At 42.3% G+C, this 21775-nt stretch overlaps 1 protein-coding gene across 1 annotated transcript in view; it reads right to left on the bottom strand.

Annotated features, from left to right (window-relative positions):
- LOC145396193 (all-trans-retinol 13,14-reductase-like) overlaps positions 1-21775 on the bottom strand; it is a 177466-nt gene that overhangs the window by 69647 nt on the left and 86044 nt on the right. The window contains exons 8-9 of the mRNA XM_080269632.1: positions 3493-3594; positions 2819-2842 (exon numbers count right to left, since the gene is read on the bottom strand). Of these exons, the coding sequence (XP_080125758.1) occupies positions 2819-2842; positions 3493-3594 (126 nt within the window). The remainder of the gene's footprint in view (positions 1-2818; positions 2843-3492; positions 3595-21775) is intronic.

The raw sequence follows: 21775 nt of genomic DNA, 5'->3' as shown, positions 1-21775 counted from the left end.
ACGCTACTCAGACTTCGGCTGCTGCGGTAACACGAGCCATGGCTGAGGCTCCAGACTGTGTCACCCCAGTGATCACTGAATTGCCGCAAGATCTGATGTGTAGCCAACTTGTTGTACAAGAACAACATTCTGACCCGACACTTGCTGCCATGCGGAACAAACAAAAGGGTCGAGTGATCAAGTATTCACGGGGAGGTCGAGCCAAGTTCCTTCGCAAACAAGGACGGCTCTACCGTGAGTCACGAACACCTGAGGGCGAGGTTCGACTGCAGTTTGTTGTTCCCGCCAAGTACCGCCTAGCAGTGTTAGAATGGGGTCATTGTTCAGCCTCAGGAGGTCACATGGGCAAAAGGAAGACCCAGGGCCGTATCCGAGCTGACTTTTTCTGCCCAGGGATGGGACGAGACATAGATAGTTTTGTGCGTTCCTGCAATGTGTGTCAAGGTACCACTAATCAGGGACATGTCCTTCCTGCACCGTTTGTAACCACACCTGTAATCTCTGAGTCAGTTGAGAGACAGGGTAGTGGTAATGTGGGTGTAGACCTGATGTCTCACCTACTAGCTGCTTACTAACTAGCAACTGTTGTATGCTGGGTTCCGTAAGATAGGCGGCCTCAGAGATTTGAGTAATCCAAGGACCAGCCTGGTTCCCAGTTAAAAGTGTAGACCAGACGTCTCACTCGTTGGCCCTACAGGACAGAGTATATCCAGGGCCTGTACATACATGTATACCATAAGTTAAGGGGGAAGTTTGGGAACCCTGCAGAGATAGTCCGAGGCTGTGTAGGAATTACCTTGTGGAACGTCTCGAGCTGTGGGCCTCTCTGAGGATTCCCGGAGAATGCATATTATCCACATGAGTGTTCACACCCAAGGTGGGTGTTAAAACGTGACCTGCCCGAGATTGCGTAGCGATTTTCAGCTTCCTGTATTAGTCGTAAGTGTAGAGTTAGGTTAACCAGTAAACTGCCCGTACTAAGCAATTTGTGAATTCAAGAACTGGCACGTTTCCTGGTTAATAATGTTAGGTTAACTAGTAAACTGCCCATTCTAAGAGATTTGAGTAATTCAAGAACTGGCACATTTCCTAGTTAATAAGCGTTAACCAGTAAGCTATAAGGGTTCTAAGCAATTTGTAAATTCAAGAATTACGTTTCCTGGTTAATAATGACATAAGTACTGATTGCTAGGCAGAGAAAGAGAGAGAGAAATAACAGTTTTGATGCTCCACCTTAATTCCTTTCGCAGGTGTAGCTGCTGGGTGCAGCATTGCCGTGCAGATCAGCTGGTCGTTCCTGTTGCATGTTGCCGCCCCTTCTCTTCTGCCTCGTCGTCATTATTTTACTATAAATTTGTATTACTGTGTCATTTTACACGTAGGTACAGTTACACTACAACTGTCACACCTACACCGTGTATTACATACACTACACCCCATAACAACTAGTTATTAATGTAAATGTAGCGAACTTTCGCTCAGTTTGACCTGAGTACAGGATTTTCACCGTCGTCACGGAGTTTTTCCCTCAAGCTCGTTTCTATTAACGTAAATACGAGGTTTTTTCGCTCACTGGCAACTGCGACTTTCTCCTGTAGCAGGATAGCACACACACCACAGTGTGAATCTTGTGTGAATGAGTTAGGATGTATACATATATATATATATATATATATATATATCCACAAATTTTTTCCCATAAGGAAAAAATTTAATTTTGTAGGGGCGTAATGTCACGAATCAAATTCGCGACATTTCCCTTTTGTGAGAAGCCACGAACTATTAGTGGAAAACTCACTGTGTATCGCTCAGTTAACCGTTTCTCTCTCCACGTCGGTGGTATACCTTTCAAAACATTCGTCACTGTTTCAAGTGACCGATCTAATGCACGTCACTAAGTGCACTACTGAGCGATACTATTGTTTCTTTATTGTTCGCCCCTGCTTACCTCAACCGTTAGCCTTGCCTTCTTCCGGTGGCCTATGCATTCACCACACGCATCATTTGAGTTCAGTTGAGTGTTTGCTGTGACGGAGAGAGGTCCTGTGCTCCAGAAGTGAGAGTAGAGAGAGGTCAGCTAGTACCCAAACTCCACTTACAGTTTTCCAAGCTCCCACCTTAGTTCTCCAGCTTTGAGTGATACACCGCATTCATCGACCAGTATTTCATTTTCGTATTATCCTAGGTTTAAGAGTTTAGTTAAGTGAGCTGTTTCCTTACATGCTGGCCGGCTCCGCCGCATGTTGTGTTCTTTTCTAGGCGTAAGAATTTAGCTTTTGAGTGAGTGAGTGAGTATGATCTATTTATTTGAATTCATTTTGAAATGTATCGTTAAATTTATTTTTGTAATCAATAAATTTAACAGTTCTTTTTCTTGAGCTTAATGTAATGTAAACTCTTGTGTTTCATTTTTCCGCAATTAAGCTTATTTGTCATATAGCTCCTAGCTTGCATAAACGTTTGCTGTTCATAACTGGTACTTAGGCCAGTCTTGTATTAAACTTAAAATCCGTTGTGCCTCCTAGGAGTTAAGCATCAGCAAGAACCTGAAACTGTTATTAGTATTAGTTACTTATTGAAATATATATATATATATATATATATATATATATATATATATATATATATATATATATATATATATATGCATACATACAGATAGATAGATAGATAGATAGATATAGATACATATACTCACGTAGAAACGATAAATTTCGCAGAACTGATACATCTCCACCCAGATCAGGTTATTAGAATTGTGGGAACCGCAAGGACTGCTTCCCATTAGGAAGCAGCTCCAGTAGTTCAAAATCAGCGCCAGTACTCACTGTTAGTGTTTTACCTAAGGCACTGGAATTTCTAACAAAGAGAAATCTCAGTTCAGGCCAGGTTTTAAGCAGGATGGAACTACCCTATTTCCCACGGGGGGGTGTCCCCCGAAGGAACAATGCGAGTTTTTTCTCTAATAATACGATATATTGCACAATGATAGACCTCCACTTAGAAGAGGTTTGAGCCGGGGTAGGACCCAGTGGCGGGTCATGAGCGCATCCAGGGAACGGCAGTACATAAGGCTAAAGTTTTCGTCTATTTGTGAACAAAAAATTTGCACAGAGATACACCTCCATCCAGAATAGGAACTGGCAAAGTGGGACCCTCGACCTCCACTGTGCAGCCCACTTCACAGCAGGTGAAACCTGCCGTGGAGTTGGGCTGCACAGTTTTGCTTTGATTGTTTATACAGAGCACCCCAAATGATCACAAAAATGGGTAATATTAAAAATAAGCTCTATAGTATAGACTGCCGGGAGAGAATCCATGAATTATTTGTGGCAGTTTGAAATTGCCTAACAGACTGATCAGAGCTAGTTATATAATGAAAAAGCAAGAAAACAAAGCTTATCCTAAAACAGAGATAACAAGAATGACTCTCTCTCTCTCTCTCTCTCTCTCTCTCTCTCTCTCTCTCTCTCTCTCTCTCTCTCGTGGTACTAACCTCTGCCTTCACCAGAACTTTGCCTCCAGTCGCCTCCACCACAGGGATAATGTTAAAGGGGATCTCTGAGGCACCACCCACAGGGTATGCACCCCCAGCTGAAACCAAAATACCAGTGACAATTTTGGTCTTCCTGATTAACATCGCTGAAAACTTATAATAATTAAGTAAGCAAAAACAAATCTTAATAAATGGTTGCAATACTAAATTCCAAACAGCCTTAGCCGGAATGGCTCAAGTAATTAGACTTGTTAGTACATCATGCTGGATTAAACAGTATAGTATTTGACCACAACGGATACAAGTCTGACCTTTTTCAGGAAGGAGGTAAGCATCAGCGCCGGACGGTAATTGACAAGAACTGAAGCACAAAAACTTAGACAATTCCCAGTAGTATCTATGAATTGTTATTTAAAAAAGTACAGGATACATGGGATGATGCTGTGCTTTCTTTTCCTTGTTAACCCCGCCAACGAAATGTGGAAGAGGTTACGTAATCACCCTCGTTTACCCGTTTGATTGTCCACAAGATACCTTTAAAAATGTCGTTAATGGATTTAAATGAGGTTTTGTGGTTATGTACGTACGTCAGAGTACTGGTTTCTTATCAGGTGACTAATAGTATTCCAAATGGAGGTTTGTGGATATCTCCACTTTATTTAAGCAACAATGAATTTTGTATCCTGATACAGGAGCAATCTACCATACATGACATTACAATATACTCTAGATAGATAAACTGAATAATATGGCTTTTAATCCATTTAAAAATTATAGTGATTATTTTCCCCCTTATTTCGAACCTGATAATTACCTACAGAATACACTGGGGTGTGCTAACCCTGATTGTCAATACTATTTTTCTGATGATATATCGGGTAAATTGTCGGGCTTGCCATGTAATACCCTTTCAGTCATTAGCTTAAAAATTAATTACATACCACAAAATTTTGACAATTTGTTTGAACAATGCCTTTCTTCTCGACATTTTGATATACCGGTACTGTTTTTTAGTGAAACTACTGTAAACTTGCGGATAATATTGATCTGTATTGTACCTGTCAGAAGAATATGACAATTTCCATCTTGACGTTTCTCGACAGAGTGAAGGTTTGGCATTGTATATTAAAAAGAAATCTGATTGTTAAAGGAGGACCTGGTGATAAAAAAAAATCGAAGTTTTATTCATTGAAATAAAATGAGAGAATAAAAATATAATAATATGCAATACTTATAGGAGGCCTAACACCAATGTTCAATGCTTTATCGAAAAAATAGATGAAATTCTTTCTGTAATCAACACGGAGAATAAGGTTTGCATTTTATGCGGAGATTATAATCTTGACCTTCTGCAATCTGAAGTCGAAGTTCATGTTAAGGATTTCGTAGTAACCTTCCAAATGAAAATTTTTTTAACTTAATAACGAAACCAACTCGAGTTACGTATACATCAGCCACACTGAAATAGTCCAGCAATATAGAAGTTTTACTCAAAAGTGTTATAATTTTTAGTAATATTTCTGCTCACTTTCTTGAATTTGTTTTATTTAAGTTCCCTGGTGGGGGCATAGAGGATGCCACTACTAGGATTAAGTACAGGGACTTTTGTGAAGACAACATTTTATAATTTGAAGAGAGTTTGACACGTGTTTGTTGGGACTTGATTTTTGCTTTGGTGGATCCGAATGTGATATTATGTAACTTTTCTAGCATATTTAATGCCTCTTTCAATAAATGGTTTCCAATGCAGGAGTGAGAAATTAATGCTAAATGTTCTGAAAAGCCATATATAACCATCCATCCATCCATCCATCATCCAATCCTACATTGCCCCATGAGGAGCGTAGGATCCCGGGGCTAGGCAGTTGGTCCCGACATTTAAGGTGAGAGTGACCAGACTCGCTCATCCCTGAGTGGCATTACATGAGCAATCAACCCCAACCATCCCTTGGATATAAACCTTCACCGGCTCAATCCAATTGGAGCGTAATAATTACCCACTAAACCACCAGGCGCCAAAATTTGGTCATATGGTTACCACCCAGCATAGTAAATGGTTTCCTGGTGCACAGGAAACCATTTGGCTTGTCTCTCAGTGTAGAGTCACCCACAGGCTGAAGGAAGTGGAAAGAATGAAGGAAAGAAAGACAGAAGAGGGAGTGTAAAGTCACCCGCAGGCAGAAGGACAAGGAAAGAATGAAGGAAAGAAAGACAGAAGAGAATGGAAGGAAAGAAGGATGGAGAGGAAAGGGCAGACACCCGAGAGCAGCACTACATCGAGTGAGTGGATGGTGAGCGTCCCCACCTACCACAATATAAGAGAGACTAACGAAACTCTTTAGTGAAGGATTGAACACTATACACCTGTAGTGGTGTCCCAGGCCTCTCCACTTTACTTCGTCTGGTCATATATAACCACAGAAAAAAAAATAATAAATAAATAAAAAATAAAAGATTGCTGAGAAGAACAAACTCCAAAGAAAATTCGCCAAACATCCAAATTTGGGGAGGCATATAGAAAAATCAGGATTAAGTTTACCCAAACAATTAGAGCAGTTAGATCAAATTATTATAAAAACTAGAATGACACTCAGCAGAGCGCATACCTCCGACAACGCCCTATCTCGCAGTGTTAAAGAAAGTGAAAAAAATTCCTGGATCCGTACCTCTATCCCATCATCCACCCATGTAGTGTAGTGGTGCTCTGTTTTAGGGTAACTCTACATTGAGTGGCAAGCCAAATGTTTTCCTGTAAACCAGGAAATCATTTACAATGCTGAGTGGTAACCTTATAACCAACCAATATGTGTTCCCTACGTGACAAGTGGGTTGGCGGAGGGCTAGTGACACCCCCCCCCCTCCGGAAAACAGCTAACTAAAAATACTAAAAATACGAACAGGAAGCCTAAGACTAGGACTGACCAAAAGGTGACAACTAAGGACAGAACAAAGGACATGGTAAGGATAGCTGCATGGAATGGAAGGGGTGCGAATGATGAGGTGAAAGAGAGAAAGATTGTCCAGGTGCTTGAGGGTGCGAAAGTGGATGTTTGTGGATTAACTGAAACTAAATGGCAAGGTGAGAGTGTGAGAGAATGGGAGTATGGATGGGGTATATGCGCGGGAGTAGGTGAGAATGAGAGGGCAAAAGAAGGAGTGTGTATCATTGTGAGTAAGAGATGGAAGGAGAATTAAAGAGAGTATGGATCAGTTGGCTCAAGGATTGTATGGGTATGATTGAAAGTTGGACTACAAAATGTGGGCGATTGTGTGCGTCTATGCACCAACGCAAGATCGTGCAAGCAGAGTGAGAGAAGAGTTCTGGACAAATGTGGAAGTGTGCATGGAAAAGTTTGAAAGGAATGAGAGAGTGTTTTTGATTGGAGATATGAATGGAAAAGTAGGGAATGTGAAGGTGGTTGGAGTAGTTGGTGAGTGGGGTGTGCCTGCAGAAATGGATGAGAATGGCAGTGTTTTAGTGGACATTTGTGCCCGGAGGGGGTTGGTGATAGCCAATACCCTCTTCAGGCACAAAATGATCCGCAGGTATACATGGCGGGTGATGAGAAGGGTGCATGGTGAACTGAAGGAACGGAAAGCAATGGTCGATTATAGATGCGTGGATGACAGGATGAGAAGGTGTGTAATGGATGCAAGTGTATATAGAGGTTGAAGGAGTGGACTCTCTGACCAAGCGGTCAGAATCAGTGTCCAAATGAAATGGAGAAATAGAAGAAGGAAAGGACAGGAGAAGTAGCTCATACAAGGAGGGTGGAAAGGTTACAAGAGGACGAAAAAGGGTAGAATATAAGAGGGAAGTGGAGGAGCGATTGGGTAAATATGGATCGGAGCAGATGGGCGACGTGGAAGGTGTGTGCAAGATATTCACAGAAGAAATCTTTGCAGCATGTGAGGTGGTGTGTGGAGTGAGAAGAAGACGAAAGAGGGTGCAGGTGACATGTAGAGGTGTATGGTATGTAGGAGGACTGCTGGGCCTTGATAGCAGGCTGTGAAGCCTATGCCCAGAGTCAGATAAAAAAAAAAAAAAAAAGTAACAGCACGGTGCAATGAAGAGGTGAGAGAGGCTGTAGCACAAAAGAAGAAAGCATATAATGAGTGGATGAGAAACAGGGGCGTAGAAGAAGATGAAACTCTGAAGAGAAAGTTGTGTGTAGAGAGGAAGAGAGAGGTGAAAAGATTAGTAAGACAGAATAAGAAGAGAGTGGATGAGGAATTTGGAATGAATTTGAGTATAAAGTGCAGGGAATGTAAGAAAATTTTCTGGAAAGAGGTAGAGTTAGACAGGGTGCCAAAGAAGTTAGTTGGAGAGTGAAAGATAAAAATGGTAGATTACTAGTGGAGAAGGGAGAAAAAATGAGTAGATGGAGAGAACGCTTTAACGAATTGTTGAACACAGAGAACTCAAGTAATGCGAGTATAAGTGGCAAGGGAATGGCTAGGAAACGGAGATATGTGAGAAGAGTGGAAGAAATCAGTAGGATGGAAGTTGTGGAAGCGATGAACAAAGCTAAAATAGGGAAAGCCCCAGGAATTGATGGAGTGTGTGGTGAGATGCCGAAACATGAGGGAAAGATAGTAGTAGAATGGATGTGAAAGATGTGCAGATTGGCCTAGGAGGAATGTAGAGTCACGGAGGATTGGAAGTCAGGTATAATTATTCCCCTATACAAAGGAAAAGGAAAAAAAGAAGTATGTGGTAATCATTGGGGCATTTGTCTTCTTAGTGTAATAGGAAAAGTATATGGTAGGATACTTATTGACAGAGTTAGGGAAATAACAGAGGAATTAGTTGGAGAAGAATAGAGAGGTTTTAGGAAGGGAAGAGGTTGTTTAGATCATATATTAATTCTTAGATATTTAGTGGAAAAGTTTCTAGAGAAGGGAAAGAAGTTGTATGCGGTCTTCATGGATTTGGAGAAAACATATGACAGGGTGGATGGACAAGTATAGTGGAAAGTATTAAGAATATATGGAGTAGATGGCAAGTTGCTGGATGCCGTGAAGAGTATGTATGAGGGTGCTAAGGCTGCAGTGCGTGTGGATAGTGAACTGAGTGAATTTTTCTATTTGAAGGTTGGATTGAAACAGGGATGTGTCATGCTTCCATGGTTGTTCAATCTGTATATGGATGGGGTTATAAAAGAAATACAAGGTAGGGCAGTAGATGTTGGAGCGGCCCTAATGAGAGAGGACAGTGTTCGGAAACTCCTTGTACTGTTGTTTGGAGATGATACTGTGTTGTTAAGTGAAGACGAAGGGGAGCTGCAAGGCTTGGGGGATGAGTTTGGGAGAGTATGTAAGAAACGGAATCTAAAGATGAATTTAGGGAAGAGTAAAGTTATGGTCTTCGAGTGAGGTGAAGTCAGTGAAGGCACAGTGAGGTTGGATGAGGAGGAAATGGAAAATATGAGAGCGTTTAAGTACTTGGGTAGTGTGATGAATAAGGATGTAAGTTTAGAGGGTGAAATGCTTGAAAGGGTACAACAAGGAAGAAAGGTTGCTGGTTCCTTGAAAGCAGTGATAAGAAACAGGGAAGTGAGCATGGAAGTGAAAAAGTTACTACATGACAGTATTGTGATACCAACTCTAACGTATGGAAGTGAGGCTTGAACCTTGATGGAGGGACAGGAGTCTAAAGTGAGAGCTGTGGAAATGAGTTATTTGAGAGAAGCATGTGGAGTCACATGGACAGACTGACAAATGAGGAAGCGAAGGATCGTTGTGATGTGGATGTGATAGGAAGCATTAGGAGAAACACACTGAGGTGGTTTGGCCATGTGGAGAAGATGGAGAGTGAGAGACTAACGAGGAGAGTGTATGTGAATGAGGTGGAGGGGGGAGAGGGAAGGGGAGGCCAAGGATGAGATGGAGGGATGGAGTGGAAAGGTATATGAGAGAGGGGGGTGTGAGCTGGGAGCAGGGCAGTGAAATGGCGTGGGACAGGGCGACATGGAGGCGATTTGTTTGTAGCCACTCCTTACGGGTTTAAGGCGTCTGGCAATAGATGGACCGAGAGTATTCTGGGCCAAGGCCCATTCTTCTACCAAGTTTCGTGGAAATCCGTCTGGTAGTTTTTGTGTAATCTTGCTCACAAATCAACAAACACACAAAAAAACAAACGGCCAGGGGTGAAAATATAACCTCCTTGGCGGAGGTATTAAACTAGAATCAGTTTCTTGTAACAGCAAGAAAATGTGGAACACAATAAACTCAATCATGAACAAAGTAAGCCTAATCAGAAGAGTATGGCGCTTTTGGCTGACAACAGAAACGTTACAGAACCCTTGGATACAGTTACAAATTTTAACAATCATTTTATGAATATAAGGGAAGATATGGCGCAAGCAATCATGGAACCACCAACTGACTTCTACACGCATCTAGGAAATAGAAATACAAATGATCTAACAATCCCTCCCGCTTCAGAAAGTGAAATTCTTAAAATCCACCAGCAGTTAAAAAATACAGAACCAGGGTATGATGATATCCCTATGAGCATTATTAAGGAAGTTGCCTCGATTATTACTCCCATCATGCTGCATCTATGTAACTTCTCTTTTAGTATCAGGAATCTTCCCAGAGAGGCTAAAAATTGCGAAAGTTATCCTCATTTACAAATCACGTGATACAAAATTAACGAGTATACAACTATTGGCCGGTGTCACTTTTGCCATCACTGAGCAAAATATCAGAGAAAATAGTACATAATAAACTTGACGTATTTTGCACTAACAGTATCATCATATGTAATTCCCAAGTTGGTTTTCGTAAGAACAGAACAACTGAGACAGCACTTCTGACATTCACCGACGATATTCTAAATGCAATGGATGATAAAGACTTTACTGTGGCCATATCTCTTAATCTATCAAAAGCTTTTGATACAGTTGATCACCATATCCTACTCTCTAACCTTGAACATTACAGGATAAAAGGTATAAAGCTAAAATGGTTTGAATCTTACTTAACAAACCAACAACAGTATGTTCATTTATGTAACACAAAGTCATCCTTCCCATCCATTATTTATGCCGTACCACAGGGTTCAATTTTAGACCTTCTTCTGTTTAATCTATATATTAATGACATTGTGAACTCTGCAGTAATCCATTTTTTAGGTATATTCTACTTGCAGATGGCAGTAACCCCTATAGTGGACACTCCATTTTGACTGTACTGATGGCCCCAACAGATCAAGAGTTAAAGTTAAAAACTGGATTCTGGCAATCAACCTAACGTTAAACATCTGGATATCACATTATTTAATATTTACTAGAAATAAATGCAACCCTCTGAGTACTTTACCCCTAAATATTGGTAACAGTCCTCTCAAACAAGAACATAAAACTAGGTTTTTGGGTGTCACTGTAGATGATGAACTGAGGTGACAATGTCATATACAGTGCAATACATGGTTAATAAACAAAGTAAGCAATATGGTATAATATTTCATATACGCAGCAAGTTACCCATGAAATCCTTAATTCTTATCTATTATACTTTTATATACCGGGTACCCACACTTAATGTATTGCCATATATGTGGTGGCAGGTGCTGCTCGTCTGACATATAAATCCTTTTGTCACTGCTCACAAACGGGTTATTTGCACTTTGGCCTTCCTCAGAAGATGGGATCACACAAATGACTCCTTTAAAACACTTAGACTATTAAAACTGGGTGATATTACTTACTTCTTAAACAAATTATTTGTATTAAAATCACTAAACAATCAATTTGATAATCTCGCTAATTATTTTATTAGAAACAACTCAGAATACAGTGTTCGTCAGAATACTTTATTACAGATACCATAGAACCAAACAAGGTCAGTCCTCTATTAAATACCGGGGAGTCAAAGTGTGGAATGACCTACCAGTCTGTGTCAGGTCTCATCAAAGTTTCATATCATTTAAAAAAGATCTTAAGAAATACCTCCTCTAAAAATATTAATGTTATGTTCTGCAACAGTAGCCACTATCATTTATTTCAGATGTAGGTGATGTAATGTATACAGTGAATATTTTTTCATTGATAATAATGCTAATGTAAATACTTTAATTCTGCATGTGTGCATTTATTTGTGTATATCAAATCTTTGTTTGTTTTTAAAGTAAGCAAATGTACTGTTAAAATATGTACTATCACATGTGATTATTTTTGTACAATATGTATGTGTGTGTGTGTGTGTGTGTGTGTGTGTGTGTGTGTGTGTGTGTGTGTGTGTGTGTGTGTGTATACATACATAGACGCACAGTATGTGTTACATGTGTATATGGGTAGGTAAGCATTTTCCTATGTGTGGAGTTTAAGTACTTAACTATAAAATTATATCCTGATGTTTTGTCATAGCTTTGGTTATGTATCCACATTCGGTAGATGTGCATACTATATTGTTTATGAATGATTGTAAACGTGCAAAGTATGTATGTATGTATGTTGTATTTGTACTTTAAGTGCTTGTGTACATAGTTCAGTATAAGTGTATTCATATGTGTTTGTTCAAGTATATATATGTTATATGTGTGCATAGAGTAAATGTCTATCTATCTATCTATAGCCCGACGCCCTAATCCCGCAAAGGGTGGCCGCAGACAAAACGCCTCCAAGTCACTCTGTCACCCACCATTTGACTCCCCTCCCCCAACTCACCCCCCCCTCCCTCATATACCTCTCAACTCCATCCCTCCACCTCATCCTCGGTCTACCCCTCCCTCTCCCTCCCTCCACCTCACCCACATACACCCTCTTAGTCAGTCTTTCACTCTCCATCCTCTCCACATGTCCAAACCACCTCAGTGTATTTCTCCTAATCTTTTCAACCACATCCACATCTACCCCACAACGTTCCTTCACTTCTTCATTCGTCAACCTGTCCCTCCATGTCACTCCACATGCTCCTCTCAAGTAACTCATTTCCACTGCTCTCACTCTTGACTTGTTCCCCTCTTGCAAGGTCCACGCCTCGCTTCCATACGTCAGGGTAGGGATCACAATACCATCATGCAGGGACTTCTTAACTTCCATACTCACCTCCCTATTTCTCATCACTGCTTTCAGTGTGCCAACAACCTTTCTTCCCTGCTGTACCCTTTCACGTACTTCATCCCCCAAAGTTCCATCCTTACTCATCACACTACCCAAGTACGTGAATGCACTCGCATTCTCCATATCCTCACCATCCAACCTCACTGCACACTCTGTGACTTCATTTCTCTCAAACACCCTAACTTTACTTTTGTTTACATTAACTTTCAGCTTCCTCCTCCTACACACTGTCCCAAATTCATTCACCAAACCTTGCAACTCCCATTCATCTTCACTCAACAATACTGTATCATCAACAAACAGCAACACCGGAAGCTTCCAAATCTCACCCTCATTCATTAGGGCTACCCCCACATCCACTGCCCTACCTTGTACCTCCTTTACGACCCCATCCATATATATATTAATGGAGACATTACACACCCCTGTTTCAGTCCCACATTGAGATCAAAGAACTCACTCAGCTCACCATCCACTCGCACCGTAGCCCTAGCTCCCTCGTACATACTCTTCACAGCACTCAACAATTTCCCCTCCACTCCATATATTCTTAATACCTTCCACATACCTTTCCTATCTATTCTGTCATAAGCTTTCTCCAAGTCCATGAAGGCAGCATACACTTTCCTTCCCTTCTCTAGATACTTCTCCACTAAACATCTTAGAACAAATATCTGATCTACACACCCTTTTCCCTTCCTAAATCCCCCTTGTTCTTCTCCAACTAGCTCCTCTGTCATATGCCTAACCCTATCAATGAGTATTCTACCATATATTTTACCAGTCACACTAAGAAGGCAAATACCCCTATGGTTACCACATACTTCTCTTTCCCCTTTTCCTTCGTATAAAGGAACAATTATACCTGATTTCCAGTCCTCTGGAACCCTTCCCTCTTCCCAAGCCAATCTACACAACTTCCATATCCACTCCACAACAATCTCACCCCCATACCTCAGCATTTCACCACACACTCCATCAATTCCTGGGGCCTTTCCCAGCTTAATCTTCTTCATCGCTTCCACTACTTCCGACCTACTGATCTCTTCCTCCCTCCTCTCATCTCTTCTTCTCCCAGCCATTCCCCAACCACTTATACTCACACTGCTCTCACTCTCTACATTCAACAAATCCTCAAAGTGCTCCTTCCATCTCCTCAATTTCTCTCTCTTCTCCACCAACAATCTATTATTCCTATCTTTCACTCCCCTACTATTTCCCCTTTCACACTGCCTTACTTTCTTTACCTCCTTCCAAAACAATTTCTTACTCTCCCTCCATTTCACACTCAGATTCCTCCCAAACTCTTCATCCACTTTCTTCTTACTCTCCTTCACCAGTCTCTTAACCTCCCTTCTCCTGCTCACATATACCTCTCTCTTCTCTCTCTCATCTTCTCCCCTACCTCTACTCGCCAACCATTCACGATATGCCTTCTTCTTTTGTTCCACAGCTCGTTTCACCTCATCATTCCACCATGCTGTCCCTTGCACACCCTTGCATCTCCTCCTCACTCCACAAACCACCTCACACGCTGCGCTTATCTCTTCCGTGAATATCTTACATACGTCTTCCACCCCTTCCATCTGCTCTAGCTCATACCTTCCCAATCTTTCTTCCACTATGCTCTTATACTCTGTCCTCTTCTCACTATCTTGCAATTTCTCCACTCTTCTCACAGGAGCTGTTTCCTCCTGTCTTCCCCTTCGCCTCCTCAACCACTTTCTTTGCAGCTCTACCTTGGCCATCACTAAGTGATGGTCCGAGACTCCATTCCCCCACCCTCTCCACACCCTTGCATCCAACACTTGTCTTCTCATTCGCTCATCCACACACACGTAGTCTATCATTGTACCTTTCGTTCAACAAGTTCACCATCCATCCTCCTCATTACTCTCCATGTATACCGGTGGATCAACTTATGACGAAAGTAGGTGTTGGCTATTGCCAACCCCTTACCAGCACAGATGTCCACCAAAGCACTACCATTCCCATCTACTTCTGCTGGCACACCCCACTGACCAACCACTCCATCCACTCATACATTCCCGACTTTGCCATTCATGTCTCCAATCAACAGCACTCTCTCGCTCCTCTCAAACTTGTCCATACATGCTTCTACTCTCGCCCAAAACTCATCTTTCACTCTTGCCACTCGATCCTCTGTTGGAGCATACACACATACAATCGCCCATGCTTGTATACCTACTTTCATCTTCACCCATACAATCCTTGCACCCACTGTTCCATACTCTCTTATATTCTCCTTCCACTTCTTGCTTATCATCAGACATACTCCCTCTCTTGCCCTCTCATTCTCACTGACTCCCGCACATATACCTACACCGTATTCCCATTCTCTCATCCTTTCACCTTTCCATTTAGTTTCAGTCAATCCACATATATCCACTTTTGCATCCTCAAGCACCTGGACAATCTCTCTCTCTTTCACTTCATCATTCACTCCTCTCACATTCCACGTTCCTACTCTCAGAATGTCCTTTGTCCATTCCTTAGTCGTCAACGTATGGTCCGTCCGGGTACGAGGCGCTTTATTTGCTTTTTTAGTTAGTTCTTTTTACGGGGTGGGGCACTAACCCACCACCAACCTTTTTAGTCGCCTCGTACGACAAGCAGGGATACTGGGGGAGTATTCTTGAAACCCCCCTACCCCCAGGAGTAAATGTACAGTTAGTAATTGTACACATTCTAAAATCCTAATTTTTAAACTAATAACTGAATTTAGTTTTTTTTTTTTTTTACCAGATTACTTTACTCAGCCAAGTTTATTATAATAAAGTGTAACTGATGGTCCATTCTGTGATATAAACATACACTTAGGTTAATGCAGGTGCCTTTTAAGAGAGCTATAAGCTCAGCCTTGTTAATTGTGTGAACATAATATTCATTTCAATATTATATGAAATACAATATATGATATAACATTATGGCTCAATAAAAATGTATCAGTCAATCAGTTCTTTTATATTGCAAACACAAACCATCCAGTGGAGAAGCAACTAACTGTGCACTTGACTAGAGAGAGTCCCTGGGTTAATATATTGATATCCTACTGTTAAGAAGTGGGATTTGCCAGTTAGTTAGTGCTGGAGTATTCCTGACGATTCTCGAATTTGTCATGAAGTGTCAGAGTTGCCAGTTGCCCAGCTGTTTGTGAGTGGAGGTATTTTGTAAAGTTATGTATTAAATTTCATGCTCTTTTTCTCTATAATGTTTTATTTATTTGATTGTTCAACAATGTAATTTTATCTCAATCTGTATGCCAAATAAGTTACAGTATTATGTAATGTAAGGAAACTGTGGCATATTTTGGATGTCTTTGAGTTGGTAACTGTTGTAACCGTTGACCCTTGAGAATGCACAAGAACTTTGGAGAAGCAATACATCATGCTAGAATATAGGAAGCTTATATAAGGATGAGGAGGAGGCTAGAGCAGTTTCAGTCAGTTTCCAGTTCAGTTCAGTGACGCTGGCAAGCATTAAGTGTAACTGCAGTTAGTGAAGATAATATAGCTCCGATACTTGTGAAAATAGTGATGCTGGCAAGCATTAACTGTAATTGCAGTTAGGGAAGACTGTATAGCTCCGGTACTTGTGAAGACAGTGAAGTCTGGGAAGCATTAAGTGTAATTATTTGGAAAACAAAGACAGTGAATTTAACCCATCGCATCCAGGTGTCATGTATACATGTTGTTATGAGGGCATCCAGGTGACATGTATACAAGATCTAGCAATTTGCACCCTTTTTTGAATATTCAGTTGATTATATCCACCATACACAGCCACTGGCAACCCTCTGGCACACTTCCCAGTCATACTCCGGTTGCCTGCATACCTGCATCATGGACAGAGCTATGCAAAAATTTGTCCCTGTGTCCGGATCCTCAGCTGAGCACCTACAGCCGCCAACTTCAACACCAGTGAAGTCTATAGGCCCAAAAAGGAAAGGCGTTAGTGATAGTGTGATAGTGTGATAGAGATGGAACTGGACCTGCCATTATCGCCAATAACGAGTGGGGAAAATGACTCCTCTGATGAAAATGACCTCGCCATGCTGAGTGTGGAAATGTACACGTCAGATGAGGAGGGTGACAGTATGTTCTCCACTGTGCGGATATCTCTTCCCTCTGCACGATCATCAGCCTTTTCTTACGATGAAAAAGAGTCAGATGATATTGATGATCCTGCAAAGGGGGATATTCACACAGTGAAGAAGATGGAAGAGGAGGTAGGGAGCGAAGAAAGGGTGAAGGTGGAGGATGGTGGGAGGAGGAAACGCCACAGGTTGAGCTGCGCACCAGAGAGTGACTCACGGCCTATTGTGGAAATTCCACATATCCTCCCTCAACGCTAGCCTCTCCCACATGTCCTGCATCTGTACCTGCCTCACCACATGCCTTACCACGTCAGCCTGCCTCACTACAATCCTCACCACGCTGGCATGCCTCACCAAGTGCCTCGCTTCACCTGCCTGTCTCCCCATGTGCCTCACCACTCCAGCCTGCCTCACCACTCCAGCCTGCCTCACCATGTGCCTCACTATGCCAGCCTGCCTCACCATATGTCTCACCATGCCGGCCTGCCTCACCAAGTGCCTCGCCATGCTGGCCTGCCTAACCACATGCCTCACCATGCCAGCCTGCCTCACTATTTGCCTCACCACACCTGCCTGCCTCACCACGTGCCTCATCACCACAGCCAAGTACGTCAGGGTATGTAGGTGCAGGTGCATGACATATATTTGTTTATGGCCGGCACGCACCTGCTCGTCTGTGAATATCACCATCGCCATCACTACCATGATTACCATCACCAGCATCATCACCATCACCACCACCATCACCTGCCTCATCTAGTGATGATTCAGTTGACTCGCCACCACGGCGCCATGCTAGGGACCATGGCAGGGCACAGGGCAGCCCATGTGCACATCAGACAAGGCAGGGACCAAGCTTGGGTGGGTTTGAAACATTTGCCTGGGAGGAAGGGATGGAATTTCAGCCCGAGGTACCTGTGTTTGATGACACAAATGCAGGCATTGATTTTTTCATTGCATTTTTCACAACAGCAGTTATGGAATTCATTGCGAAAGAAATAAATGCATTCAGGGAGTTCTGCTGCAATTGGGTGAAACCTCGTACATAAGAGTGAGTGCGAAAATTAAAGAATGGACAGTGATGAATGTTAGTGAGATGTATGTTTGGCTAGCATTGACCATGTTGATCCCTGACATCATAAACCATAATATTCATGATTACTGGCTCGTGGATGACATCCCAGCGACCCCGATGTTCAGTAAGTAAATGCCACAGGACTGGTACCTCGACATCCTCAGGTACCTGCAATTCTCCATGAATATGGGCCCACATCCGAATGCTAGGCTGTGAAAAATTAGTCTGAGATGGAGAAATTTCGATCCTATTTCAGACCATGCCAAAAGGTTGTTATCAATGAGTCGCTTGTTCTGTTCAGGGGATGTCTTGCCTTCACACAGTACATTTCCTCAAAGAGACATCATTTTGGAATTAAGTTTTTTGTTTTGTGTGATTACAAGACCGGTTACGTGTTAGATTTTATTGTGTATACAGCGAGTGATGTGGAATTATCAAAGAACGACCCCCATGGCTTCTCTGACTATTGGATCATGTGGCACTGCCCGTGCAAAGAGGAAACACTGCCATGTTTTCCCAAGGGCATCGTGAAGGTGGAGTGCAGGACCTTGAAAACTGGTAAACTCCTTGCTATTCACTGGCATGATGAGAGAAAGGTAAATGTCCTCTCCACGGTCCATGAAGGTAAGTTGGTAGACACAGGCAAGGTTGATAAGAAAATTAGGCAGCCAGTCTTCAAGTCTGATGCCATTATCGGCTATAATGTCAACATGCGACTCGCCAATAAATCTGATATGCAGATCGGCACCATCGACTGTCTGAGGCAGTCCTGTAAGTGGTACAAAACAGCATTCTTACATGTGCTTGACATCTGTGTACTGAATGCCTTCATTCTGTATAAGGATGTTACACAGATCAGAGCATCCATGAGACAATTTGAGAAGAATGTAATTTATGGCCTCCTGGAGAGATATGGCCAAGTAATGCCTTCTGTGAAATGGACACACAGTGTAGCCTACAGCAACTGCCTGAGTGGCTGCAGTGCAGGGACTACCTCACTGGGCATTACATGGAAGGGCTGCCTCCAACACTTGCAGGCAAAGAAGCCTTCTGGTGTTGTTATGTCTGCATTCATTCATCACGTTAACCACAGCACCGCTGTATGACGAGATGGTGGTGTGCTGAATGTGAGGTGGCATTGTGCACTACTTGTTTCTTCAACTTTTGCACAACGACAGAGTGGTAGAAGTCTGGGTCGAATGCATAAGTCAGTGTTAGTTTAGTACCTACCGGTATGTTGGTTTTTGTATAATTAGAAAAAATGATGTTACTGCTCTGTGTATATTTATGTGAACAGTGGAAACAAAAAATTTGTTTCATGATAAAGTCGTTGCCTTATTTTTTACTGAAAGTTTTCGTGTTTATACGTGTTTGTTATGATGAAAAAGTACAAATCACAAGAAAGAAAAAATTCATAGTGGTAAGTATTTCTGATTATGGACAGTTCGAGAATAACTACTTTGTTCACAATATTTTTTTTTAGGCTTTTTTGTAGTAGTAGTTGTAGCAGGGAATGGAGTCTCGGACCATCACTTAGTGATGGCCAAGGTAAATTTGCAAAGAAAATAGTTGAAGAGACGAAGGGAAAGACAGGAGGAAACAGCTCTTGTGAGAAAAGTGGAGAAGTTGCAAGATAGTGAGAGAATGGCAGAGTATATGAGCATAGTGGAAGAAAGATTGGGAAGGTATGAACTAGAGCAGATGGAAGGGATGGAAAACATATGTAAGATATTCACGGAAGAGATAGGTGCAGCGTGTGAGGTGGTTTGAGGAGTGAGGAGGAGATGCAGGGGTGTGCAAGGGACAGCATGGTGGAATGATGAGGAGAAACGAGATGTGAAACAAACGAAGAAGGCATATAGTGAATGGCTAGCGAATAGGGGTAGGGGAGAAGATGAGAGAGAGAAGAGAGAGCTATAAGTGAGCAGGAGAAGGGAGATGAAGAGACTGGTGAAGGAGAGCAAGAAGAATCTGGATGAAGATTTTGGGAGGAATCTGAGTGTGAAATGGAGGTAGAGTAAGAAATTGTTTTGGAAGGAGGTCAAGAAAGTATGGCAGTGTGAAAGGGGAAATAGTAGGGGAGTGAAAGATAGGAATAATAGATTGTTGGTGGAGAGGAGAGAAAAATTGAGGAGATGGAGGGAGCACTTTGAGGATTTGTTGAATGTAGAAAGTGAGAGCAGTGCGAGTATAAATGGTTGGGGAATGGCTGGGAGAAGAAGAGATGAGGGGAGGGAGGAAGAGATCAGTAGGGCGGAAGTAATGGAAGCAATGAAGAAGATGAAGATGGGAAAGGCCCCAGGAATTGATGAAGTGTGTGGTGAAATGCTGAGGTATGGGGGTGAGATGGTTGTGGAGTGGATATGGAAGTTATGTAGATTGGCCTGGGAAGAGGGAAGGGTTCCAGAGGACTGGAAATCAGGTATAATTGTTCCTTTATACGAAGGAAAAGGGGAAAGAGAAGTATGTGGTAACCATAGGGGTATTTCCCTTCTTAGTGTGACTGGAAAAATATATGGTAGAATACTCAATGATAGGGTTAGGCAGATGACAGAGGAGCTAGTTGGAAAAGAACAAGGGGGATTTAGGAAGGGAAAAGGGTGTGTAGATCAGATATTTGTTCTAAGATGTTTAGTGCTGAAGTATCTAGAGAAGGGAAAGAAAGTGCATGCTGCTTTCATGGATTGGAAAAAGCTTATGACAGAATAGATAGGCAAGGTATGTGGAAGGTATTAAGAATATATGGATTGGAGGGGAAATTGCTGAGTGCTATGAGGAATATGTACGAAGGAGCTACGGCTAGGGTGCGAGTGGATGGTGAGCTGAGTGAGTTCTTTGGTCTCAATGTGGGACTGAAACAGGGTTGTGTGATGTCTCCATGGCTGTTTAACATATACATGGATGGGGTTGTAAAGGAGGTGCAAAGTAGGGCAGTGGATGTGGGGGTGGCTCTAATGAATGAGGGTGAGATTTGGAAGATTCCGGTGTTGCTGTTTGCTGATGATACAGTATTGCTGAGTGAAGATGAATGGGAATTGCAAGGTTTTGAGAATGAACTTGGGACAGTGTGTAGGAAGAGGAATCTGAAAGTTAATGTAAACAAGAGTAAAGTTATGGTGCTTGAGAGGAATGAAGTCACAGAATGTACAGTGAGGTTGGATGGTGAGGATATGGAGAATGTGAGTACATTCAAGTACTTGGGTAGTGTGATGAGTAAGGATGGAACTTTGGGGGATGAAGTGCGTGAAAGGGTACAGCAGGGAAGGAAGGTTGTTGGTTCACTGAAAGCAGTGATGAGAAATAGGGAGGTGAGTATGGAAGTTAAGAAGTCACTGCATGATAGTATTGTTATCCCTACCCTGACTTATGGAAGCGAGGCGTGGACCTTGCAAGAGGGGAACAAGTCAAGAGTGAGAGCAAGGGAAATGAGCTACTTGAGAGGAACATGTGGAGTGACATGGAGGGACAGGTTGACGAATGAAGAAGTGAAGGAACGTTGTGGGGTGGATGTGGATGTGGTTGAGAAGAATAGGAGAAATACACTGAGGTGGTTTGGACATGTGGAGAGAATGGAGAATGAAAGACTGACTAAGAGGGTGTATGTAGGTGAGGTGGAGGGAGGGAGAGGGAGGGGTAGACCGAGAATGAGGTGGAGGGATGGAGTCGAGAGGTATATGAAGGAGGGGGGAATGAGCTGAGGGGAGGGTAGTCAAATGATGGGTGACAGAGCGACTTGGAGGCGTTTTGTCTGCGGCCACCCTTTGCGGGATTAGGGCGTCCGGCTATAGATAGATAGATAGATAGTTGTAGTAGTTGTAGTGATAGTGGTAGTGTGTGTAGTAGGTTTTATTCAATGACCTAAGCTGTACATCTAACCCTATCCACTCTTACACTGATAATTCCACCCTTCACCTTTCCATTCGGTTCCCGCAAAATCCATCTCAGCAGTTACTTCAACAAACAAGAGATGAGGCTATGGCACACCTAATGTCTGACTTGGCTCGTATCTCTGACTGGGG

This window comes from Coenobita brevimanus, chromosome 35 (genome assembly GCF_032717465.1).
Source record: "Coenobita brevimanus isolate Jiangsu-jjx chromosome 35, ASM3271746v2, whole genome shotgun sequence".
NCBI classification, from domain to species: Eukaryota; Metazoa; Arthropoda; class Malacostraca; order Decapoda; family Coenobitidae; genus Coenobita; species Coenobita brevimanus.
The sequence above is the reverse complement of the archived record's forward strand: the minus strand, read 5'-3'. Positions and strand labels throughout refer to the sequence as shown.